At 35.4% G+C, this 15,867-nt stretch overlaps 1 protein-coding gene across 6 annotated transcripts in view; it reads left to right on the top strand.

Moving 5' to 3' along the window:
- LOC136032905 (G-protein-signaling modulator 2-like) overlaps nucleotides 1-15,867 on the top strand; it is a 97,157-nt gene that overhangs the window by 49,494 nt on the left and 31,796 nt on the right. For all 6 annotated transcript variants that reach the window (XM_065713357.1, XM_065713366.1, XM_065713384.1 and 3 more), the window contains exons 6-8: nucleotides 266-381; nucleotides 4,887-5,053; nucleotides 12,283-12,380. In XM_065713357.1, coding sequence (XP_065569429.1) covers nucleotides 266-381; nucleotides 4,887-5,053; nucleotides 12,283-12,380 — 381 coding nt within the window. The remainder of the gene's footprint in view (nucleotides 1-265; nucleotides 382-4,886; nucleotides 5,054-12,282; nucleotides 12,381-15,867) is intronic.

Here is a 15,867-nt window from a genome sequence, read left to right as displayed (position 1 = left end):
ATTCACCGCCTAAAGCGATGATTTTGAAAAACCCCCTCCCCCCTTCAAAATCTTGTATAATGTTTTAGATTAGCCACACTCCTCCCATAAAAAAACTAAATGATTCACCACTTAAAGAGATGATTCTCGAAGCATTATTGTGCAACAATACAACTTTGGCGTAACTAGAGGTGATGACTCTCCTCTTATATATGATGCCCTCAAAAAATTATTAAAAGAACGGTAATTAAGAATTCTGTCAAAATTACCCTGATGTCAATTACAGAGGCTGACAATTGCGAAGGAATTTGGCGATAAACCAGCAGAGAGACGTGCTCACTCTAACCTCGGCAATGCACACATATTTCTTGGAGAATTTGAAGTTGCAGCAAGTCATTACCAGTAAGCATAACAATTTTACTCTAATTAACGATAGATCCCACTGTTATTTTGATCAGCTAAAACTATGACTGTTGGGGCTTGTGGCTTTGCTGTAAGGGAATGTAATGAGCCAAACTGTTTTCAAATGAAAGAGGAGGGGAGTGTTACTTTATAACTGATTGTAATTTGCCAAACATTCTTTGTTGGACAACATTGCTGGCTGCAACGGAGTTCCGTTTGAATGTCTTAAGTTGAAGTATACAAGTTTCCATGGCACATTTTTGTTAAATAAGCGGTTATCATCGGAAATTATTGGTAAGCTTTATTTGACTAATTTGAACCATTTAATAGCTCTGGTATTACTTATGCACGATAATGGACGACTGCACACGCCAGAATACAGTGATGGGTGGATTAGTTTGGTTTGAACCTCAGGAGCAGAGTTTTATTCCTAAATTTCCAGAGGCCATTCAGATCATTATGCGGCGGACAACTAAACATTTAATTTTCCTTCGACAGAAAAATAAGTTTGGATTCAGTGTTTAGATTAGATGTTGAAAATGTCTGAATCATGAGAAGACACCTTTAGTCATGACTCGTATAGATTATTATATGGCAAGAATTAGATGATCAAGAATCAGAAGATGTTTAGTAAAGATAGGATGTACCAGATAATTATGTGAAATTGTCTAGTTACATATACATGAATAATTTTACAGTGAGCTTAGTATTTGAAGGTGGTAGCTGGTTCAGTTTAGTGTCAGAAGCCAGGCAGGATTTTATTCCCTTTTATTGAGACCTTTATGATGGTCCTTGTCCAAAGGATCGGCACAAAGGTTATTGGAAAAATTAAACTGGAATGGAAAACTCCGATACCCTTAATTTTCTTTGATGTACTGAAATACCAATCTTTAGATTTTACATACAAATTTTAGTGGAATATATTTATACTTATTTATATACATATATATCTATATATATATAAATAAGTTGTCTGTGTGTGGATCTGTGGATCAGGTGACGTCATGTTTGTCCGCATATGACGTCTGAATTATTTCACACTAATACAAAATAAGAAAAAAAACTAAAAAAGGTAAAAACTACAAAAAAACTAAAAAGAAAAAAAAAACTAAAAAAGCTAAAAAACTAAAAAAAACTAAAAAAAAGGTAAAAAACTAAAAACTAAAAAAAACTGAAAAAACTAAAAAAGGCAAAAACTACAAAAAAAACTAAAAACTAATAAAAAAACTAAAAAATCTAAAAAACTAAAAAACCTAAAAAAGGTAAAAAACTAAAAAAAACTAAAAACTAAAAAAGAAAAAAACTAAAAAAAGGAAAAGACTGAAAAATAAAAGAGAAAAAGAAAACTAAAAAAATATGAATAAAAATACAAAAAAAATAAGTTGTCTGTGTGTGGATCGGTGGATCAGGTGACGTCATGTTTGTCCGCATATGACGTCTGAATTATTTCACACTAATACAAAATAAGAAAAAAAAACTAAAAAAGGTAAAAACTACAAAAAAAAACTAAAAAGAAAAAAAAACTAAAAAAGCTAAAAAACTAAAAAAAACTAAAAAAAGGTAAAAAACTAAAAACTAAAAAAAACTGAAAAAACTAAAAAAAGGCAAAAACTACAAAAAAAAACTAAAAACTAATAAAAAAACTAAAAAATCTAAAAAACTAAAAAAACTAAAAAAACTAAAAAAAGGTAAAAAACTAAAAAAAAAACTAATAACTAAAAAAGAAAAAAACTAAAAAAAAGGAAAAGACTGAAAAATAAAAGAGAAAAAGAAAACTAAAAAAATATGAATAAAAATACAAAAAAATAAAAAAGATAAAAACTACAAAAAAACTAAAAAGAAAAAACGAAAAAAAAACTAAAAAAGCTAAAAAAATAAAAGAAGCAAAAATCTAAAGAAGGTAAAAACTACAAAAAAAAAAAGAAAACAAAATAAAAAAATCTAAAAAAGCTTAAAAACTAAAAAAAAAACTAAAAAAAACTAAAAAAAGGAAAAAACCATAAAATAAACTAAAAACTAATAAAAAAAAGGAAAAAACTGAAAAATAAAGGAGAAAAAGAAAACTAAAAAAATATAAATGAAAATAAAAAAACTAAAAAGATAAAAACTTCAAAAAAAACTAAAAAGAAAAAAGAAAAAAACTAAAACCTAAAAAAGGTAAAAACCAATAAAAAAACTAAAAACAAAAAAAGGAAAAAATTAAAAATTTACTTCATCATAAGTTTTCAACTGACGAAATTACAGACCAGGACATCGGGACACAAATGACGACCGGGACACCGGCACATAGGGAATATGAATGACGACACTCAAAGAGAAAGCGACCGGGACAAAAGGAATGTTCGATTAGCAATCAACAAAGCACCGGGACACAAATGACGACCGGGACACAGGGAGTATAAATGACGACCAGGATATAAGTAAAAAAAAACTAAAAAAAACTAAAAAAAAGGTAAAAACTACAAAAAAACTAAAAAGAAAAAAAAATAAAAACTAATAAAAAAACTAAAAAATCTAAAAATCTAAATAAACTAAAAAAGAAAAAAAAGAAAAAAGGAAAAAAATAAAGGAGAAAAACAAAACTAAAAAACGAATGTATATACAGACCGGGACACCGGGATACAAATGACGACCGGGACACAGGGAATATAAATGACGACCGGGACACAGGGACACAACTACAACGGGGACGTCGGGGGGCACAGGGGGATATAAATGACGACCGAGACACCGGGACACATGGAATATAAATGACGCCCGGGACACTCAAAGAGAAATCACAGACTGGGACACCGGGACACAAATGACGACCTGGACACAGGGACAAAACTACAAAGGGGATGCCGGGGGGCACAAGGGGATATATAAATGACGATGGCGACACAGGGAATGGTAGATTAGCAATCACCATCAACAAAGCTCAAGGGCAATCATTAGAATCATGAGGTATAGATCTGAATACGGATTGTTTTCCCATGGACCATTATATGTTGCATTTTCAAGAGTCGGTAAACAATCTATTTATATGCACAGACAATGAGACAGCAAAGAATGTTGTATATTCGCAAGTTTTACGTAGTTAAAAACATATATATATATATATCTATATTCACAGGTGGGACATAGGGACACAACTACAATGGCGCGTAACGACTTACGCGCGCGGGGGGGCTTCTAGTTGGGGGGGGCGCGAAGCGCCCCCACCAACTAGGTGTTGGGGTGGCGCGAAGCGCCACCCCAACAGCTAGTATATATATATATATATATATATATATATATATATATATATATATATATATATATATTACCCGGAGCCCGGTAACGCACCCCCTGAACATTAGCTCGACTACGTAGTAGGCTTCTGTATATGGACTCTCAGAGAAGCTTGTTTTCTAAGTGCAGACAATGCGAGCCTCTTCTTGATGTCATGGCGTCATTATAGGTTCGATAGAATTACCCTGGGAAAATACTCCTCCTTAAATTTGTGACCTATTTCGATCGTTTTGTGGCGGGAAACGTCAATGTGCTTGCGAAAAAAATACAGCTATGCAGCTGATTGCGAGGCAAGGCCCCAGCACGGGTGCGCGTACGTCTTGTATATATTGATTCTCTATGTCGCTTGTCTTTTACCCCCTGACAAAGTGAGCCTCTTCTTGATGTCTTGGTGTCCAAACCAAAGGTCAAACCAAACCAAGTGTCGTGGTGTCATGTGTCGAATCAAAGGTTCGACACAACCACCCTGGGATAATACAAATTTTTCCTTAAAGTTATAAACTTTTTGCATCGCTTCTGTGGCCAGTAATGTCAATAAGGAAATTTTTAACTCTGTAACCGATTTCCATACCTGGCCCTGGCTATCGGCATGAGGCAGGCTTGTTTTTATTCATTCTCGTTGTAAGTAACAATGTCCAAATTAATCACTTTTGTTTGCGACTCTTTTCTCGGTAAAATGGAGGCCTAATCAGGGAATACATATAACGTTGACGGTTCCAAAGACTTGTAATCAGCAATTGCGTAGTTTATGGCATCTTTGTGGATTTTTACTGTGCTTTACTTATTATTTTGTTGCCGTCGAAAATTGGTAAAGGTCTTCTAATGTAATATTTCTTTCTCCTTCACTTTCTTTTTAACTCTTTCGGATTTTCGCCGTCGCTTGCCTTCTAACAGCACAATTCTTTGTTCTTCATTTTATTTTTTTGACGTTCTGATTATCGATGTCTTCCTATCGCCTGTAGTTCTCGCTACTGTTTATTTTCTTACAGCATATTTCTTTGATCTTCACTTTCATTTTTAATTGTAAACACAATAGAAGTCCTTAATGTGCATTCTTAGTTGTGCTTAGGTGACGTATCCTATTATTTGACAAATAGCAGAATTTGGTGTAATCGTTATATCATCCGTATTTTGTGGTAATAATAGCTGGCTTACAACAATCTAAGTCCAAAAGTACTTGCAAAATTTCATAAGCTATTTTACTATGATAAAAGCTTTATTTTGTTTTGTAGAAGAACTCTCCAGCTTGCACAAGAAATTGGAGATAGAGCAGTTGAAGCGCAGGCATGCTACAGTCTAGGGAACACCTTCACTTTGCTGCGAGACTACAGAGCAGCAATTGAATACCATCTAAAACATTTAAGAATTGCACAGGAGCTGCTGGACAAAGTTGGAGAAGGTAGATATTTCTTCTGAGTACTTTTTTTAAATTTTCTGGTATATTCAGATTTTTGCTCTTTTCCCTCCAAAATTTTCCTCGGCTCGATCTGTAGTTTATTAGTGTCGTATGTTACTTTGTATAAGATATTTTGTCGTGTTTAGTTTCATTTCTTTAGTCAATATTTACAAAGCCAAATTTAGGTAATCTCAGTGCCTGCGCTTATAACCCTACAATGCCACCAATTGGTAAAATTCATCCCTGCTAAATGGATAAAGAAGGTGGGATTTCTGTATGATACATCAACGAACACAGAGGTACTTGAGGTGAGAGGGTAAATTTAACCAATCTCTAGTTCTTGTGCCTACATTTTTTTGCTTTTGATTTCTCGGTATTTCGTTGTTTTATGTAGTTGACGAGGCTTTAATATGGTAAATGAGTTTCTTAAATATGGTGGCTTTGAGGGTAGAAATAAGTTACTGAAGAGTATGAATATGATTTTTGAAATAGGGGAAATACTTAGCGATTTTAGGAAAACCATATTTAAACCACTGAATAAGAAAGGTGATAAAAGCGAGTGTGTTAATTATCGAGGTATTAGCCTCGATAACTACTATATCCTCTACCCACTGGTGTCAGAAGGTAGCAGATTGCTTAGTAATCTTCACTAGGAATAAGTGAATATTAAAAGGTGACGTTATGTAACGAAAAGATAGATCAGGTGGACAGCTTCACTTACCATGGTAGTATTAGTATTACCTTGGTAGTATTAGCAAAGACGTTGCGAGCAGTTAAGATGTTAAAAAGTGGAATAGCCAAGACTGAGGTTTTTTTTTCTTACAGTTCGAAAAAGCTTGGACGAATAGGAAGACAATTGTGCCAACCAAAAATTAGAATATTGGAAGCTACAATGATAACTTGGTCAATATTTTCCAGAGAATTTGCCTATGGATTATTCAGGGTACTTGGTTGACTCGCCGTATTTCAAACAGTAGGCTGTAGAAAAAGTACGATTCAATCCCGCTTTCTAGTGCTATAATGAAAGAAAGGTTGAGATAGGCTGGGCACGTTCGGAAGTGAGATAGGCTCGGGTACGTGTCGTCCGGAAGGATGACATATCGCCAAAAATTGTTCTTTTTGGCCAGCCGTCAAGGGCTAAACGGAAAGCAGGTCGTCTTGAATTGGGCTAGGAGGATGTCATAAAGAAAAATTTTAGGGAAATGGGAACGTCCTAAGAGGGTGTAAAGAGGGAGGCTTTGAATAGACTGGGATGGAGGAGGATGAGCGTTTGTAACTGTGTTTGCCTCAAGCGGCCTTGTGCTGTGGTGATTTGTTAGTAGTAGTAGTAATGAGTGGGTGTCCGCTTTCTGAAAAAGAAACTACCTAAATTTTTGAGGAAGAAAAAGAAGATGAAGATGCACTAGCAAGTAGTAGCGATGGTTAAGACGGTTCTGTTGAAATAGAGGACTTAGAACCGTCTGACCGCGACGAAGAAGATGCAACCTGCGTTCCTTTTGACGACCAAAAGATCGTTTTAGTATCAACTTGTCACAAAGAATGTGCTCCATCAAAATCTTTCAAAAACTCCGTCTCAATTGAACTCTATAATCAAACTAAATTAGAGTCGACTCCTCTGATCAAATGTATTTGAGTATAAGCTGAAGTGAAAAGATGAGTTGATAGCCCATATCCATACTGTATGGCATGATCAATCCAGACTTTTTAAACTCGTTTGAATTTCATGTACACAATGCACACCTCCTGGGGCAAAAACCTTGTCAGCAACGTGGCTTTTTAATGACTTTGTATGAGGTGCTTGTAAAACCACATATGCAGCAACGCTATGAAAAGCAAGGTTTACCTCTTCGACTTCGAGAAACCATCAGAGACATCCTAAAAGTAAATCCTGCTTGTCAAACAAAAGCCTGACTAACAAACAGATAACTATCTACCTTAGTTTTACTCATAGTAATGACGTATGGACGAGTGGATGATAGACTTACCTATCAACAACTGAAATGTCATCATATTTATACAATCCTAAAAAGGGCTTATGCCAGGTTTACCTCTCACTCCCTCGGACTATCTGTCTTGGCTTTTCTACAATTAGCCCATGGCTTGATACGTGCAACTACTTGATTTTGAATGAAGAATCAGCGGCTGATTCTGTCCACTCAGTAGGTGCCATAAAACCACTCAGCACTGTATCTCATGCCAGAAACCACTTTTCTTTTTTAGCAAGTACTGATCATTATTGTATTTAAATTGGGGACAGAAATAGTTCAAAGATGTAGGAAAGTATCTCATTCATAAGAGAATTGTCTGAGTTTCATCCCAGTTATTTTGAATAAACATTAGCCAAGATCATCGATGTCAAAGATGAAGGTGTATAATTTATCGACCTTTAGTAGTAATGTTCCTTTGTATCCTCTTCAATATTCTAGGGTTAAGCATACAATTTAAACGTTTACTCAAACATATACGTTTCCATGTTTAACCTAGTTGCTAATTCAAATAGAATGTATCCAAATTATTATTATTACTATTATTGACATCCTGGTGAAACTTTGCAAGACAAATCTTTTGGATACCTGTGTTACGAGATTCTGTGATTCCTGTCAATTTTTGAATTGCTATGTTTAGATCAGCCAGGAATTGTTGTTTGCCTAAACATGTCTCGTGGATGTTTACTATCTTAATCAAGTTTCACTTGTTTGTCAAATGAAGTTTATATCTTTTCAGAAGACATATCATAGGTGGCACTGCAACAGCGTTGCATAATTGAAGTTGAAAGTGTGCTCTATGTATCGCTTATATTTTTTTCACCCAGGCCACTCTGTATGGATAAAATCAGCACCTCCAATCAATTACAAGGTTTCAAAGGATATATCATCAATATCGTAGGAATGGCTAAGTGCATCAAGTTGAGAGTGTCAGGGCTGCTATTACTACTTCTACTACTACCGTATTGAATTATATCAAAAGTGTTTAAGTACATTCGAGTTTTTAAAATGGCATAGATGTAATATATCAGGAACGGAACAGGGTATGAAGTTGAAACTTTCAGGGTAGTTGACTCGGATATATAAATGCAGGCACTAGATGAATGCGGGTTATCGAAAAGACATTTAAGCAATATCCCAGGACCGGTCGAGTGTATTAAGGGGAACGTATCAAGATTACTGCCTCTATTGCTAGTAAAGCACTGCTACCACTACTAGTGTACCAAATAAAAAGAGTTTGAGTAGTTACAGGATGTCAAAATGGCATAGGTGCAATATTTCTGGAAGGGAATGGTGAGTAAGTTAAAAATTTCAATTAAAGTTGACGGGGATGTAAAACTAAATCAAAAGGTGCTCTAAGTATGCAGGTTGCCTACAAGACATTCCAGTAATATCGTGGGAACGGTTGAGTTTATTAAGTTGAAAATCGAATGGCTACTACTACTGTTTTGAACTATATCAAAAGACTAAGTACACTCAGGCTGCTAAAATGGCTTAAATAAGTTATATCAGGGTGAAATTTTGTATTAAGTTGAAATCTTCAAGGAAAGATGATTGAATTTTAAAACTAAAGCTAAAAGGGCTATATGACTGCAGGTTGCCGAAGGTTACCTCTGCAATATCCCAGGAATGGCTGAGTGTATAAACGTGAAATTTTCTGGGCTACTGCTATTACTACTAGTGCTGCTACTACTGTTATTACTAATAATACTACTACTACTGCTTTGGAATTAAATCAAAAGTTTTAGTGCATGCAGTTTGTCCAAACCGCATAAATGTAATGATTCAGGAACAGAACATGGTATTAACTAGAAACTGAAACAGGGAAAGTTAACTTGGGTTTATGATTGCAGGCACTATATGAACTCAGGTTGTCGAAAGGCATATAAGTAATATCCCAGGAACGGCCGAGTATATCAAGGGAAACTTTCCAAGGCCTTGCCTCTACTGCTAGTACTAGCACTGCTACTGCTACTATTGCACTTAATAAAAAGAGTACATGCAGTTTGCGTACAAGAAATACCAGTAATATACTAGGAACGGTTGAGTTTATTAAGTTGAAAATCGAATGGCAACTACTATTGCTTTGAACTATATCAAAAGAGTTTAAGTACATTCACGTTGCTAAAATGGCTTAAATAAATTATATCAGAGTGTAATTTGGTATTAAGTTGAAACATTGAAGGAAAGCTGATTGGATTTAAAACTAAATGAAAAGGTGCTATATGACTGCAGGTTGCCAAAGGGTATATCTGCAATATCTCAGGAATGGCTTGGTGCATATAAGTGAAATTTTCAGGGCTACTACTAGTACTACTACAACTGTTATTACTATTAATATTACCACTACTGTTATGGAATTAAATTAAAAGAGCTTAAGAGGATCCTGGTTATCTAAACCGCATAAATTTAATGATTCAGGAACGGAATAGGGCATAAAAGTTGGAAATTCTGCGAAAGTTTTATGGGAATATTAAACTTGGCTCATTCAAATGGAATGGGTTAAGCAGCAAAAATGAAATCCCGGATCAAAGTGGTGTTTTCCACTGTTTTTGTGGTTCAAAACAGCAAATTCGCCCCAAAGAGGGACAAATGGTGATAGAGTAAGAATTATAAGGTAGATATTAGACTTCAAGTTTTTGAAAAATTAGATGATAAACTTCCCAGTGTCAGAGGCAGTAATGCAGCGTGATGATCTGCAAAATAATATAGACAATTGATATATTATTATAATAATAATAATTAATATAGAAAACTATTCTTGAATTTCAGTTAACTGATTGTATTCATTTTAGTTTTATTAAGACTATTTACAGTGGTTTATAATTGCGCATTAGCTATTTTGTTGGAGGGTTGCAAAATCTTGGTATAGGTGGGGAGAGGGAGTATGTCTGACTATTTGTGACTATGACTGCGACTGTATGCGTCTTTGACTACTTCTACTGATAATACTGATAATTCTTCTTCTACTACTGCTCTTATTACTGTTACTACTACTGCTATTGAACTAAATGAAAAGAGTTCAAGTGCAGTTTCACGAAACGACACAGATGCAATACATCAGGGAATAGACTGTGATATTAAGCGGAAACTGTTACGAAAAGTTTGGGGTTTTGTAAAATCAAATCCAAAGAAATTTCTAATCGAATTCTATATCGAAAATATAACAGTTCAAAATAGGGTCTTCCAAGTTATCTGAATCCTACCAAACAGTTCGTGGTAACGAACTGTATAGTAAGGAGTGACCCGGCTCGATAGTAACAAAAACTCTAAAAAACAGAATTTTGATACCAATAGTTAAATCAAAAGAATTTATTTTAATGCTGATCAAGTTTAATTTTACCCATCAAAAGTTACAAACCTGAAAAAAATTTGCCGTATTTTAGAAAATAGGGGAAAACACCCCCTAAAAGTGATGTAATCTTAACGAAAATCACATCATCAGATTCAGCGTATCAGAGATCCCTACAATAGAAGTTTCAAGCTCTTATCTACAAAAATGTGGAATTTTATATTTTTTGCCACAAGTAAGATCACGGATGCTTGTTTTTTTTTTTTTTTTTTTTTTTTTTTTTTTTTCAGGGGTTTTTGTATCGAACCAGTTGGCCTAGAATGTCGTGAGAGGGCTCATTCTGAGGGAAATTAAAAGTTCTAGTGCCCCTTTTAAGTGACTTAAGCCCCCTCCCCCTTGGCACTTAGGCCCCCTCCCATGCTCCTTTTTACCCAAAGTCACTGGATTAAAATTCTGAAATAGCCATTTTATTCAGCATAGTCGGAAAACTTAATAACTATGTCTTTGGGGACGATTTACTCCCCCACAGTCCCCTTGGGAGGGGCTACAAGTTACAAACTTTGACCAACTTTTACATATATTAATGGTTATTGGGAAGTGTATAGACGTTTTAAGGGGTATTTTTTGGTTGGGGCAGGGGTTGAGGGAAGAGAGTTATGTGGGGGGAAATTTCCATGGAGGAATTTGTCATTGGGGAAGAGAATTTCCATGAAGGGGGCGCAGGATTTTCTAGCATTTAAAAAATGAAAAAATAAATATGAAAAATTTTGCAGCTGAAAGTAAAGAGCAGCATTAAAACTTAAAACGAACAGAAATTATTACGCATACGGGGGGTTTATCTCCTTCTAATACCTTTCTCTTTACGCTAAAGTATTTTTAGTAATTCCAACTATTTAATTTACGGCCTTTGTGATTCAGGGATCATTCTTAAGGAATTGGGACAAAATTTAAGCTTTAGTGTAAAGAGCGAGGTATTGACGAGGGGGCAAACCCCCTCATACACGTAGTTTGTCGTTTGTCGTTTGAACTGGAATCAGTCAAGGATTTTCAATATTGATGATTTAAGAACTGGACTGGGTCAGAGGCTCCTCCATTACCCCTGTCAACTTTTTAGCTCTACGGCGGTTCTAATTTGTACAGCCCTAAGACTAAAATGTGCCCTTCAATCCCCAACATCTGCCTATTTACTCCTACCTACATTTTCCGTACAAAAAGGCAGACATTATATCTAAATTAAAGTGTCAAAACATTTTTAGTTTTCATTATTTGATCTTCTAAGCGTCAACCCAGCATCAACTTTTGAACAGTATGGCGGGAATGTTACACCTTCCGCTGCCAAGTTTTGGGGGAAAGGTAGAAATCTTGCTTCAATCGAAAACTTGCAATGATTTTATTCTTTGTTATTTGCGGTAATAAATGATTTTATGGAACCTCCATTGGTTGGATGTAATAAATGATTCTATAGACATTGGTTGGATGTCAGGAAATATAAATAAAGTTGTTATTAACAAGAACGAGCTTATTTTGAGACCGAATTTATGGAAATTGTCGTCATTTTTGTTGAAACAAGATTCTTATTTGGATATTTAGAACTTTCAAAAGTTGACAGTTTCGGCATTTAGTCGATGTCAAAGATTAAAAAATTGTTTTGTTGCGATATTTGTATCAAAAAATTCGATCAAAAGTAATTCTAAGCCTTTGTGTAGCCAAAAGCAACGCACATCTGGTTTAGTCTTACTAATTTTGTTATATTAGTCAATACTTGTCACCTGTCTTATCAGGTTTACTATGTTCTGTGTCTTTTCAGTTTCTCGTTGGATTGATTATATTCTTTGTCATTTGATTCTTTGGGCTACAGTTATATTTTTCTAAAGTTATTTTCAGAATGAATCATTGAACTACTATGTAGATAATAATATCTTTCCAAGATAATAGTGAGCCAAAAACTTTCGTAGGTCGTGCCTGTTGGAGTCTTGGAAACGCCCATACTGCTCTGGGAGATCACTATACTGCCTTGAAATACGCCGAACGACATTTGGAAATATCAAAAGAGGTAGCTCCCTTAGATTTTGTTTTGTTAGAATTTTAAATATTTTACTTACGCTTGCTTAGTGTTTAATCCAATTTTTGTATAAAAACTATATATATATATATATATATATATATATATATATATATATATATATATATATATATATATATATATATATATACTAGCTGTTGGGGTGGCGCTTCGCGCCACCCCAACACCTAGCTGGTGGGGCGCTTCGCGCCCCCCCAAGCCCCCCCGCGCGTAAGTCGTTACGCCCCATATTAGTTACGCGCCATTGTAGTTGTGTCCCTGTGTCCCACCTGTGAATATAGATAGATTTATATATGTGTTTCAAACTACGTAAAAATTGCGAATATACAACATTCTTGGCTTTCCCATTGTCTGTCCATATACAAAGCCGTATGTACTAATAATGACGTCATATGCAAACGCTCTTTTTACAAACAAACAAACATGCATACATACAACTCGTTTTTATATAGATAGATAGATAGATAGATAGATACAATACAAATTAACTACGTAAAACTTGTGAATATACAACAGTCTTCGCTGTCCCATTGTCTGTGCGTATAAATAGATTGTCAGGTTTACCGACCCTCAAAGATGCAACATACAATTGTACATTGGTAAAGCAATATGTATTAAGATCTATACCGCATTTTTCTAGTGATTGCCCTTGAGCTTTGTTGATGGTGGTTGCAAATGCTAATCGAATTGGGAATTGCAATCTTTTAAATTGAAAAAGCAGATCCGTTGGAATCATGGGAATGCGAGGAATAAGAACAGCCTCACCCTCATAAGGCCCTGTCAAGATTGTGGCCTCTATTAGGTTTTCCATTGTTTTTTTTACGGCAAGTCGCGTGCCATTGCAAAGCTTTGGTGGGTTGATATTTCTTAAAAGTATTATTGGTACGCCTATTTGTAGTTGTAGCACGTGTGGTGGAAACCCTGAAGGATCTATGGAATTTAAAAATTCAGATGGATAATTAACCGCTTCATTTGGTTCCAAAATACAAATTAACTGCATAAAACTTGCGAATATACAACATTCTTCGCTGTCCAATTGTCGCTGCATATAAATAGATTGTCAGGTTTACCGAGCCTCGAACATGCAACGTACAATTGTCCATGGGAAAAACAATCAGTATTAAGATCTATACCACATTTTTCTAATGATTGGCCTTGAGCTTTGTTAATGGTGATTGCAAATGCTAATCGAATTGGGAATTGCAATCTTTTAAATTGAAAAGGCAGATCCGTTGGAATCATGGGAATGCGAGGAATAAGAACAGCCTCACCCTCAAAAGGCCCTGTCAAGATTGTGGCCTCTATTAGGTTTTCCATTGTTTTTTTTTACGGCAAGTCGAGTGCCATTGCAAAGCTTTGGTGGGTTTATATTTCTTAAAAGTATTATTGGTACGCCTATTTTTAGTTGTAGCACGTGTGGTGGAAACCCTGAAAGATCTATGGAATTTAAAAATTCAGATGGATAATTAACCGCTTCATTTGGTTCCAAAACTGTGTCGACTGACTTGTAAAGGACTGCCTGGTCTCGAATCTTGGTCAAAACAATATTGTTGATTTCGTGGACGTCTATATTTTTGGGTGCGAGAATCGCTCTTTCACTTAGCCATTTATTATTTTTATAATTTTTTAGAATATTCGGAAATACTTTTTCAATCAATTCATTTTTGGACGTCACTAAATTACAGAAATCAGCAGGTAGTTGTATACGTCCTGAAATTGAGTCTACTGGGAGCTTTCCGTTTCCCATTGCTAGCAATTGATCTGAAAATGTTTGACCAGAGTCATCGTTTTGCAATCGGACACGCATATTTGTAGTTAATTTTAATGTTTTTACGTGTGCCCATAAATTAGAATTTTTCAGGCAAGCATTCATTTCGTCTGCAGGAGTTGATCTAGGTATTATAGGTAATGTTTGCCTGAAATCTCCCGCAAGCAATATTAAGGTGCTGCCAAAGGGTTTCAACTTCCCTCGCAAATCTTTCAAGTATCAGCAGCAAGTTTTTTGGCAAAGACTCTTTGAGCATCTTCATCGGCTTTTGCCATGGTAAGTTCATCAGTCATTGTAAACTTAAACATTAATAGATTTCTACGTGAACATATGTCTTAAATATCTTGAATGACGTCACCGTCAAAGCAAAAATGACGACAACTAATTTCATGACGTCAGCCGACACAGAAACATGACGTCACCTGACAACTAATTTCATGACGTCAGCCGACACAGAAACATGACGTCACCTGATCCACAGACAGACAGACAACTTATTTTTATATATATACTAGCTGTTGCGCCACCCCAACACCTAGTTGGTGGGGCGCTTCGCGCCCCCCCAAGCCCCCCCGCGCGCGTAAGTCGTTACGCGCCATATTAGTTACGCGCCATTGTAGTTGTGTCCCTGTGTCCCACCTGTGAATATAGATAGATTTATATATGTGTTTCAAACTACGTAAAAATTGCGAATATACAACATTCTTGGCTTTCCCACTACTGGGAGCTTTCCGTTTCCAATTGCCAGCAATTGATCTGAAAATGTTTGACCAGAGTCATCGTTACACAGACAGACAACTTATTTTTATATACATATATATATATATATATATATATATATATATATATATATATATATATATATATATATATCTTTTTAGTTTTTTTGTAGTTTTTAATCTTTTTAGTTTTTTCTTCTTTTGTATTAATGCTAAAGCCAAGGTTCAAACCTGGAGCCTCTCGGACCTAGAACCTGAAACATAACGCTTTACCAACTCAGCTACTTCGGCTTGAATACATTCGTTTTGTGCAGCTTCCTCGGGTGTTGCCATTGTAGGTTCTTCAGTCATTTTACAATTAGAAATTTCTCTTTCAACGGTCTTCTTACAATTAAAAATTTATCTTTGAACGATATTCTTAAATACCTTTGTCCTGGTCGTCATTTATATTCCCTGTGTCCCGCTCGTCATTTGTGTCCCGGTGTCCCAGTCTGTACTTTCTCTTTGAGTGTCCCGGTCGTTATTTATATTCCCTCTGTCCCGGTCGTCAATTGTGTCCCGGTCTGTAATTTCTCTTTGAGTGTTTTTTCTTTTTAGTATTTTTTAGTTTTTTACATTTTTTCTTTTTCCAGTTTTCTTTTTCTTCTTTATTTTTCAGCGTGTCCTGGTCGTCATTTATATTCCTTGTGTCCCGGTCGTCATGTTTTTTACATTTTTTTCTTTTTTCAGTTTTCTTTTTCTTCTTTATTTTTCAGCTTCACTATGAAATACATATAGCCGAACCTTCGTTTTTTTAACTAAAATCTGGTAGGCATTGATGACCTTATCCAAGTCAAAATCCCAAACCCAATCATCATCGCTATCATTTTCAGTTTTGATTTGTTTTGACTCTCGCTGTCCAGGTGGATCTTCATCTAACTGCACGGTTTTGCGTTCTTTAGCCTCAAGCCTGTTTCCTTGCTGTTCTTTT

Source organism: Artemia franciscana, chromosome 1 (assembly GCF_032884065.1).
Source record: "Artemia franciscana chromosome 1, ASM3288406v1, whole genome shotgun sequence".
Taxonomy (NCBI): Eukaryota; Metazoa; Arthropoda; class Branchiopoda; order Anostraca; family Artemiidae; genus Artemia; species Artemia franciscana.
The sequence above is the reverse complement of the archived record's forward strand: the minus strand, read 5'-3'. Positions and strand labels throughout refer to the sequence as shown.